This window comes from Trachemys scripta, chromosome 2 (assembly GCF_013100865.1).
Source record: "Trachemys scripta elegans isolate TJP31775 chromosome 2, CAS_Tse_1.0, whole genome shotgun sequence".
Taxonomy (NCBI): domain Eukaryota; kingdom Metazoa; phylum Chordata; order Testudines; family Emydidae; genus Trachemys; species Trachemys scripta.
Window position 1 is genome coordinate 266,488,753 of NC_048299.1, and position 11,315 is coordinate 266,500,067.

General features: G+C 37.7%; 1 protein-coding gene across 4 annotated transcripts in view; it reads left to right on the top strand.

The window, feature by feature from the left end:
* EFR3A (EFR3 homolog A) overlaps window positions 1–11,315 on the top strand; it is a 152,014-nt gene that overhangs the window by 107,730 nt on the left and 32,969 nt on the right. For all 4 annotated transcript variants that reach the window (XM_034763629.1, XM_034763628.1, XM_034763630.1 and 1 more), the window contains 5 exons: window positions 3,121–3,285; window positions 4,700–4,814; window positions 5,799–5,850; window positions 7,849–8,021; window positions 8,628–8,703. In XM_034763629.1, the coding sequence (XP_034619520.1) occupies window positions 3,121–3,285; window positions 4,700–4,814; window positions 5,799–5,850; window positions 7,849–8,021; window positions 8,628–8,703 (581 nt within the window). The remainder of the gene's footprint in view (window positions 1–3,120; window positions 3,286–4,699; window positions 4,815–5,798; window positions 5,851–7,848; window positions 8,022–8,627; window positions 8,704–11,315) is intronic.

The window sequence follows — 11,315 nt, forward strand, 5'->3', positions numbered from 1 at the left end:
GGTTAGAGGGCCTCAGCCCTTTACAAGCAGGAATTCTAGGGGATGTAGACTTGAGTAATTATGTGAGAGAGACAAGGGCTGTTGCTTAGTCAGAGAGAAACCAAGGTCTAAGAGTCTCCACAATGACCGTCAGAAGGAAAACTTCTAAGTGAAGAGCAGTGGCCAAAGGGTCCAGAGTGGGACTGGCAGAGCTCCTTCCACAGAAGGAGCTGGGGCAGGACCCTGGTAGCAGGACAATTGAGTCTCCTTGGAAAGGAAATTTGGTGAAGCCCTGATAGATTGGTAATTGTGAAACTCTGGGGAAGAACCAAAAGGGACCTGAGGAGCCCAGGAACAATGCTGAATTTTATGTTTAATAAATGAAACCCTAGCGGAGAGACTTTGTGATGAAATTCAATATTATGTTTCTGATTTTGTCTAGCCCTAAATAGGAGGAGAAATTGAGACACAGCAGTGTACCCACTTGGGGAGGTGCCTCTTATGGCACTAAATATATGTATCAATACTGATCCTTAGAACATGAGTGGCCATATTGGGTCAGACCAATGGTCCATCTAGCCTAGTATTCTGTCCAACAGTGACCAGTGCCAGATGCTTCAGAGGGAATGAGCAGAACAGGGCAATCATCAAGTAATCCATCCCCTTGTTCAGTCCCAGCTTCTGGCAGTTGGAGACTTAAGTACATCTGGAGCATTGTGTTGCCTCCCAAACCATCTTGGCTAATAGCCATTGATGTACCCATTATCCTTGAATTTATCCAGGGGTTGTTTTGTTTTGTTTTAACCCAGTTATATTTTTTGACCTTCATAGCATCCCACGGAAATGAGTCCCACAAGTTGACTGTGTTGTATGAAGGGTACTTCCTTAGGTTTGTTTTTAAACCTACTGCCTATTAATTAGGGGGAGTGACTCATGGTTCTTACGTTTTATGTGAAGGGGTAAATAACACTACTTTATTTACTTTTTTCCACACAATTCTTGATTTTATGGACCTCTGTCATAGCTCATCCCCTTAGTCGTCTCTTTTCTAAGATGAACATTTTAATTTCTCATCGTATGGAAGCTGTTCCATGCCCCTAACCATTTTTTGCCTTCTTCTACCTTATCTAATTCTCATGTATCTTTTTAGAGATGAGGCAATCAGATCTGCACGCAGAAGTCAAGATGCGGGCATACCATGGATTTATATAATGGCATTCTGATATCTTCTGTCTGATTATCTATCTCTTTCCTAGTAGTTTCTAGAATTCTGTTTGCTTTTTTGACTGCCGCTGCACATTGAGCAGATGTTTTTGGGGAACTATCCACAATGACTTCAAGATCTTTCTTGAGTGATAACAACTAATTTAAACTCCATCATTTTGTATATATAGTTGGGATTACTTTTTCTGTTGTGCATTACTTTCCGCTTATCAACATTGAATTTCATCTGCCATTTGGTTTCCCAGTCACCTGGGTTTTTTAAGATCCCTTTGTAACTGTTAACAGTCAGCTTTGAACTTAACTATCTGAAATTTTGCCACCTCTCTGCACACCCCCATTTTCCAGATCATTTATGAATATGTTGAACAGCACAGGTTCCACTACAGATCCGTCGGATAATCTCTCCATTGTGATAATCCTTCATAATTATAAAATCAATGTTAGGCTCCAACCACCAGTGAATGCATTATGGTTATGTGATTCAGTGTGGCTTTTCATTTTGTCACGTGTCTCATTAGTAATTGACATTCTATTAGCCTTAATGAACGGTATCTGAAAAAGCCTACTCGTCCGCTTTCCTATAGGCTGCTACTGACCCAGCAATGTACTTTGGGTTGGTGGCTTAATTCTGTTATGCTCTGAATGCATGGAAAGTGGTGTTCCAAAATGCACTGTGCTCTTCAGAATCTGAAAACACACACAGTTAGTTATATTGATGGTTTCCAAATAAATTTACCAGTGAAAATATATTTAGAATTTCATAAATGGGCACATCATACAACTGATCATTTTAAATTGTTTTTAATTTGAAAAATTGGGAGTTAAATACACTCTTAATTTCCTAAATGGGGAAATTTATTTAACTTAATTGTGAGGCTTGTGTATAATGGAACTTTTAAATTATTTGGAAGACATATCAGTCTCCCTCTCCCATTTTCATGCTTTCCTCAATGCTATTCCTATGCAGCCTTTGTGATCTTGTGTACCATTTAACTCTCTCACTTCTGGCAATAACCCTTGAAATACACAATTTCATTATGTATAACAATAATTGTTAATGTTTATAAAATCTGAGGAACCAACAAGAAACTGAAGCCAATCAAATCACTTGCTCTATGGGAACTACTCTAACCTAAGAGCTCCTTTTTTTTCTGCTTTGTTTTTTCTATTGCTTGCAGTTTGTTTTTCATTGTTGATTTAAGCAAGGGCCTGATTCTTCCAGATGTAAGGTGGTCCTACTTGCATAAATAGACCTATTAGCCTTGTCTACAATGTGAAAAAATCCATTGCTGACAACAGAGGGTTGAGCTGAAAAGGTTTAAAAGCAAGTGTAGATAAGGACAAACCATTCAACACCAGAAACAGTGGTCAAAACTGGGTTGGAACCCTAAGCCTAGAAATGAAGCAGGATTTAACTGAGGTTTCTGAAACCGTTTAACTCAGTTTGTTCTTAATGTAACTGCAAGTGTATGTACGTTCAGTTGCATCCATTGATGACACCTGTTAGCAGCAGTTAATTTTCCTAATGTAGACAAAGCTTCTGACTTCAATGAGAATATGCATTTAAATGTTACTGTTATCAAGCTCTTAGACTGGAAAGATCAGGGACTTAGATGTGGGTGTGAAAAATTTACCCTAAGTCCCATTTTCAAAAGAGACTCCAGGACAGATTTTCACTATTATACCTGCTTAAAAAGAGTGTTTCCATCTTTAAAATAGCCATAATGCTCCCTGTGGCTTTGTGTTGAAGACTTTGAATTTCTGACTGCTTACTTTCTCCTTCAAACAAATCAAGTTCACCTGTGCTTTTCAGCATAATCTACAGTTCTCTTGAAGAGGGATTGTTGAAGATGTGTCTAGTTTTGTTAGGCATTTTTCATTTTTAAACTACAGCCATTATTATCTATTACTTTACAGGCCCAACTGTCTTGGAAGTGTTTAATACTCTACTGAAGCACTTGCGTCTCAGTGTTGATTTTGAATTAGGTGAGAGGCGTAGCTCAACTGGCAGTGCCAGTTTCAGCACAAGCTCCAAAGAAAGCGACGAGAGGATTGTCCAGAATGCCATTATTCAAACAATTGGTGAGTGAAGGGTTTTTTTTCCGTTGAGCATGGACTCACTTAAAAACTGACATGGGTATGAAGTCTAAACACAGAGCACTCCTCTAAATAAAGGTCTTGCCATTCAACTCTTCTCTGTTTCCCCTCACTCCCACCAAGATAAGAATAAGGTGTCTGACTGCACCAGCTTTTAGAATACAGGCTGGGTTTGTGGGGTTGAGAGTTAGAGGGAGCTGTCTTTTTACTTGTTAACTGGGCAAATAAGATTTCAGTCACTGACACACAATAAAAATGGAACTCTGTCACTTCGGCCGAGTCATATTGCTGATGAATATTGTGCTTTGGAAAAATACAAATAAAACCTATGGGTTTATGCCTCTTACCTAAAACATAACCCTTGAAATATAAAGCTGCTGTCTTAAATTTCCATATATTAATATATGCAGTGTATAATTCATATGTATACGATATCTATATGATATGAAAACCACCTGGGCATCTCAGTATGCAGTAGTGAGATATATTTTAAGTGTTACTGCTTGGAAACTTGTTCAAAAATCTAACATAGCCTCAACAATGACACCTAATGGCCACTTGTATTTATAGGGTTACTGCAGTGTTTCCAAGAGACACAAAATCCTGTTTTAGCATTTACTTCTGTAAATAATTTCATTAGCATAACTTCTCTCTTTTCAGACATTCCTGTTATTTTAGTGCTATTTGTGTTGCTATGCATTTAATTAAAATTATTACTTTAAATTTCCCCCAATTATTTAGGTCTGATTCCCTCAAATTTTTGTTCAGCAAATTTGGCAAATTAATCTGTTTTTAAAATTTCTCTATACCTTAACCTTTACGACTGCAGTAAGTATTTCTCAACTTCATTGTAAGACTCAACTTTTTTAAGAAAAACTTTGTCATGGTTTTCAAAATCTTTCTAACTCAAAAATCCAGATTTAACATTACTGTATTGTAGTTGATAGGTGAAGAAAGAGCATAGTCATATTTTTGTAAGAGTTCTCTTTTGAGCACCCCATTCATGTTTAATAATAGCATAGGAATGTGCAAAGGTAAGGAATTGAATTAAATTTTGTGCTAGCTTGGAAAATTTCCAGCTTCTGAATATTCTGTTACCTTGCAATTAATGTCAAATGCCCTGGTTTAAAGAGTATAATTACTCAGGAAAGATGAGACTAGAAAGTGTGTGTTGGGGGGAAGAGGGAGAATGAGGCAGTCGTGACAAGCTGGTGTATACTAGTGGGCAGAGTTGCACAGATGATAACTCCGTATCTGTTACAGCCGTAATACAAACTAGAAAATTGCAAAAGGTACAGGAGACCCAGATAGAGTAGATATTTTATTCCTTACATTTATTAACCTCTGTAATATAAAGAGAGTAGCTTGAAATGTCATCTTTCTCTCCATTTTTATTTAGGGTTTTTTGGGAGCAATCTCCCAGATTACCAGCGGTCCGAGATTATGATGTTCGTTATGGGGAAAGTACCTGTTTTTGGGACATCCTCACATTCGCTGGATACAAGCCACCTTGGGTTTGTACTTTGTTGCTTTTTTTTTTTTTTTTTTGAGCTTCTGAATATAAACTCTTTTCTGTTCTGAAGCCCTGCTAAAGTAGAACTTTTAAAAATTGGAATTTAAAATAACTCTCAGCTGCTAGGTTTCTATTAAATGTGCTAGAGAAACAAGCCACACACAATGACAGCAGTATGAACCCAGCATCCAAAATGCAACTTTAATTACAGTTGATTGGAAAGCCCTACATGTGCACTACAAAATTTCTGCTCTTCAAACTCATATAGGTGTTTCTAAAAATCACTGCACTTAATGTTCCATTAATTCCTCACATTCTTAGGAAGTATGCTTTTAGTCATTGAATTGTCTTCTGGCTACAAATTTTTAGACAGCTGAATAATTCAGAAAGTTTTCTGCTTCATTCTATACTAATTGACTTTAAGATTAAGAGGAGGAGTCATGGTGGAAAAATGATGCTGAACTCGTTTAACTTCAGATGGCTTCTTTTTCATTTTAAAATTGGGTGGTCAACATGGACACTTAAGGCCCGATTTTTCAGAAGTGCTGACCAGCCACAATTCCATTTGAATTCATTGGAAGCTGTGAGTGCTCAGCACTTCTGACTTTTAGGCTCAATATATACCAAGTTCAGCACTTCATATAAGGAAGCATTCAATATTGGGGAAACTTATGAAATTTAGGCCCCTCTCTATTTACAGCATCGTCCTGTGTTACTTTGTATGTTCTTTGTGTCTAATTGCTTACTCAGTTGTGTGCCTTCCTGTAACTATCCCTTTGAAATGGTTTTTTTACCCATTTATTTGTACCTCTTTTATAGGTGTTCACCCTTTTTTGGTTAGTCTTGTACCTTGCTCTCCTAGCTTGTTGTTTTCCTCTTGGCACACAAGAAATTATTAAAAACCGTATTTGTGGTTGAATAATATTTTGAAGTTATCCAGAGAAATTGATTCAAGCTAACTTTTGAGTATCTCCCCCGATTCTAGGGATTTGGGAACGAGGCGGATTCAGATCATGTTGCTGAGATCTTTACTTATGGTAAGCCTTATTTGTTAAATATATTTTCTAAAAAATGCTGTAGATAACTTATTCTGTAAACGCACAGAATTTTGATTCTAGTCAAATTACGAAATGCAGTGTACATGTTCACACTACCAAGATATGTAGATATATAGAGTAAAATCACAGCTGCTCAAGCACAGGTGCTTTACAAGTAGCTCAGAAGTTAATCCTCCATTCCCACAGAATAGTTCAGAGGATGTCAGTCATAATTGGGACTGTAGGCCCAAAGAATGCCAGGGAGTTGAAGTGGCTAGTTCTGCCAGCAGTGCTAGCAACCTCAAAGTGGAACATTTTTTCCTCTCCATCACTAGGAGAGCTGAAATTGGTAGAACACTTTCTATACCTTTCTAAAGTGTAGCAGTGAGCGCTTATTAAGCGCCCAGTGCCTCAGGAGGCATTGTAGTTTAAAATGGCATAGCACTTCAGGCACCATCACTCAGTTAGTGCCTCACCTCCCAAGCCTTCTTCATCTTCTTAAAAGGCATAATTAGAAATACTGATTTTTCACAAATATTGTCTTTTAAACTTTAACGTTTCTTCAGCCATTCAAATTACACTTAAATATGAAATTTACCAAATGACCCGGGGCTCTAGGAAACGCCACATGAGTTTCAGTTGGTTTTAATAACTCATCATTGGTAGAAGGGGCGAAATGTTTGTAGAGTGATTTAGATTGTGGTTTTGATCATTGTTGCTATATAATAGGTAAGGCTCCGATTTTGTCACGGAATCCATGACTTCCAGAGACCTCCATGACTTCGGCTGCGGTAGCTGGGAGCTGCAGGGTCCCCCCACTGCCCGCGGCGGCTAGGAGCTGTGGGGAACCCTGGCCTCCAGCAGCGGCGGGGAGTAACCCCGCAGCTCCGGGCCGCCAGCGGTCACAGGGGGTACCCCACAGCTGCACAGTGACAGTGAGGGCTGAAATTTCAGGGTCTGGCATCTGCCCAAAATGCCTTTTTTTAAAAAAAATCAGCTGTTTGACTACACAGAGTGGGGGGGGGAAGTTTCACCACTTATTTAAAAAAAAAAAAAAATCACGACTTTTTTCAAAAACAGATGTAGTGCAGAAAGTGGTGTGGCTAGGAAATTATTCAGCCGTAAAATTGCTGTTATTGAGAGCAGTTGTATTTAAATTTTCCAGTAAAATTGGTCAAGTTTTAGGGTTTGAAAGTAGAATGTTTTGTATACACAACACTTGCAATATGAATGTGTTCTTTTTTTACCAATTTTCTAAGCAAAGAAAGGCTGTATTGCATCTGCACGTGTGGTTGGGCGACCTAGATAAGTCTACAAGGGAGAGCTTGTTGCATATATGGTTCCGCTGTTAAGGGACTCATTGAATGAGGCAGGGCTCCTAACCTCATTCTTTAGATTGAATGGTTAAAAACCTTCTGTGCCTGGAGCATAGTTTTTTCACATATTTATTATCCAATCTCATATTGTGTCCAGGAGCTTGAAATATAATCTGTAGATGCTGATTCTGGAACTGCTTTCACACAGGCTGAGGGATCTGCCCATATGGATACAATTGTACAATAAGCGCTTTGAGGTCACGAGCCAAAGTCAATTAGTCAATGGGGAATCTTTCCATTGACTTTAGTGAGTATTGGATCAGGCCCTAAAAGAGGCAGACCTTTGCACAAACTGTTGCCTCATTCAGTGCACATCTTTCATGGGATAGGGCATTCCTGTAATATCCAGCTTAAGAGATATTTTTCTTTTTACAGGGAGAGGGAGATCCGGAAATTCTAGTTTTTAAAAAAAATCCTGTTAAGATAATATTAAGAATGCATGAATAAACAGTCACATCAGGAAATTCCAAGTTAATTGCATTTACAAATGAACCTAACCCCCCAAACACTTGAACAAAATCTGCTCACTCAGAAATGGAGTGGAAGTTGAGAATAATTCTTATCTTCTCACATAATAATGGTTTACAATAGTATTACTTATGTTCTCTTGAATAATGAACAGGTGACTTCAGGATATAATGCAAAGACTATTGCTGCTGCTCTTCCTGCCCCATTTCTTGATCCTTTATTGTCTCCTTCACTCATGGAAGATTCTGAACTAAGACAGCTGGTCTTGGAAATATTGCATAATCTTATTGATCGGCATGACAACAGAGCAAAACTTAGAGGAATAAGGTAGTGTTCTGGTTTTAATGGCTTCAATTATAATAATTGTTTCTAGTTTAATATCCAAATGATAAAGTAATGCATATAGTGAATTATATTTTTTTCAAAGCACAAACATTTTAATGCACTATTTTCCCAAACTTTAAGTTGTTAGATATGGTTCCTTATACACACAGCTTCCAATGTCTTATTGTTTACTATGCATTTTAGTAACACTGTAGTCCACCTTGCCATAACAAAACTGGAAAACAGTTATATTGATAGAACCATCTCTGTCCTTCAATGTCCAAGCCCTAATATATTATTTATTAAATGGAAGTTCTGAATAGTTGTTGGTTTAATTAAGTTTTTAATTGTATTTTTGCTTTGTAGAAGATAGTTGTTGCTCTGTAAAATGCAATCTTCTGTGTTTGAGTCATAATTACTTTTGTTTCCTTCCTTTAAAACTGGAAATTGAATATGATTGTTAAACATGGGTATAATTTAAAATGGAAATTGCAAGAATGTTTTGAATAGCTCATATATATTACGTAGCCTGTTTTTCCCCATACAACTTCCCTTTACAAATTATAAATAGGTTATTTTATTAAAATGACATGCTTGTTGCCTTTGTAGAATAATACCAGATGTTTCTGATCTAAAGATAAAACGAGACAAAATTTCAAGGCAAGACGTGAGCTTCATGAAGAAGGTAATAGCATGAAACAGTTACCTTTTCCTTTGAAGGAGCATGTAAAGTAGCTGAATCGTTAACTCCTCTTTCTTTGCAGCAACATTTTCACATCAAATTAAAAATCTCAATATAAAATTCTTTTATACATTTATTTTAATTTATAGCACCTTAAAAGCAAGGTACTGAATCATTTCCGAGACAGTTCTGTGCACTGAAGAATTTACAGCTTAATCTCTCATTCAGTGGGAGTACCCGCATGCATGAAGTTAGGTACTTTGCAGAATCAGGACTTCAACGACTTTAAGCCCTGATCCTGAAGTAAGTTCTATGCACCCAGACTCATGTGGAGCACCAATAACTTCATTATGGTCCTTCAATACAGATCTAATCCTCAGTGATTTTTTTTTTTAAAGACAACATTTATAGCCCATAGAGCTAGCTTTAGCATTTTACTTTACTTAGCAGTAACACAAGGAACCTTCAGGCTGTATCCTGTAAGGCATTAGCTTAAGCAGTTAGCATAAGACTTTGAGGCCTATAAACTTCAGCGTAGGTAAGTGTCCTAACAGTCACCCCAAGTTTGGGGAACTGGGCATAGTATGCTTAAGGGGGAGAGTTTGTACAAAATGATACCTGGTAACCAGAGGAACATTTAACTGTGGTACTAGGCTTGGATAGAAACATTGGCAGATGCTTAACCACAAGCTTGCCTTGGCAACTAATTAACATATATGATGATAAGCTAAAATCATTAATACACTAACCTATAGGATAAGGACACACCAATATTATTAGGGTGAGGAAGTTAGATAGGGACAAGGAAGGCTGGGCATTTGTATGAATATTCATGATAGTCCCATGGCCATATAAGAGGCCAGACCACCAAGTAGGGAGTGTTCTGACCCGTTTGGCATACATGGGGCAGAGCAGGACCTTTATCTCTTACTGCCAGGTCCCCAAGAAGCGGTGTTAGTATATGTCAGGAATGGTACAAGATATTATCTTAACTCTGAATTTTTGCTAATTTTTTATGTGGTTTGGAGTCTGTGTCTTTAATCACTTTTATTAGCATAATTAGTAAAGCTTTGCTTTGCCCTCAGTGTGGATGTCATCGTTGTGCACATCTGGGTTCCCAACCAGATAGTAAACTTGATGAGCTTGATTCTGGGATAAGAACCCTAAAATCCCCAGCTCTTTCAATTAGTACTTAATTGGAAATCAATAATAATCAATAACCACTAAAGAATCGGGCAACATATTCAAAATTAATTTGTGAAAAGTGTTGTATTGTGGTATCTTTTCAATTTCTCATATTATTAAAGGAGTTATGCTTGTTTGTTTAAATGACTTCTCCCTATCAAACTTGCTTCTCATTATGCCTTCACTGCAGGATCAGTCATAATTTCGTATCTAATGTCACAGGCTCTGGCTATAGATGTATAATACCTTTATTGCCGTATCTAGTCTGAGAGGGTGAATGACATACGGAAAAAATACTAAACATATTTAAAGAAATCTACATAATCATTAGATTTTTGATCACATGCATTATTGAACACAAGATCTTAAAATTCAGTTTTGTTTAGAAGTATTAGCTTCTGAAATAAGGATGCAGACCCTAGTGTAGAGAAATAATTTTCTGGTCAAACACTTATATGCAGTACTCCCATTGAGAAACATAAAACTAGTAATGTCTGCTAGCAACCTCCTAACAGAGATTTTTCTAACTAGCATTGCAGTTGTTGAGATCTAGATATTTGCTAGCTAGAAACATCAGGCTCAATTAGGCTGTAGCAGCTTTGAAATAGTAAGCTGCCATTTGTAGAACGAAGAACTGAATCCATCTGGATCCCTGTAATTTTAAACCTTGCTAACTGCTGTCGAGTGATGTTAATACCTCTGCTACGTATACATTTGTCTATCATCTGCAAGGGCATTTCATAGAAAAGGGAAAAACCATGAGCAGACAGTTGCATAAGGAATGGCCTTTCTAGATCATTCTTACTATATGTTCATTCTTTGCCTTGAAATAATCTATTCTTTAAAGAAATGATTTGGCTGATGCTTAGGACATTACTTGAAAGTGTAGGTTGATAATTATAGACTCCTTAATTGTAATGTTACTGTGATTTGGTTTGCTGTACAAGAGGGTAAAAAGTGTCAATGTGTTATTTTCAAAAGAGACTTAGCCAATTGGGAGCCTAATTCTCACTGAAAGTAAATGGGATTAGGCTCCTTAAGTGCCTTACTCATTTTTGAAAATGGGGCTTGGGCTTGTTAGTCACTTTGGTAAAATTTTCAAACATGCCTAAGATCTATTTTTTCATTCTCTCCCCCCACTTCCATAAACTGATGTAGATGTTCGTTTTAGTGAATACTTCATGTCAATGTAAAACCTGGCAGAGGATATATATGATTCCTGTATAATGTTCTGTATGACTTTTTTGTCTTTTAAACCAGTGGTTCTCAAAGCCGGTCCGCCACTTGTTCAGGGTAAGCATCCTGGTGGGCCGGGCCAGTTTATTTACCTGACGCGTCCGCAGGTTCAGCCGATCGCAGCTCCCACTGGCTGCGGTTCGCTGCTCCAGGCCAATGGGGGCTGCGGGAAGGGCAGCCAGCACATCCCTCGG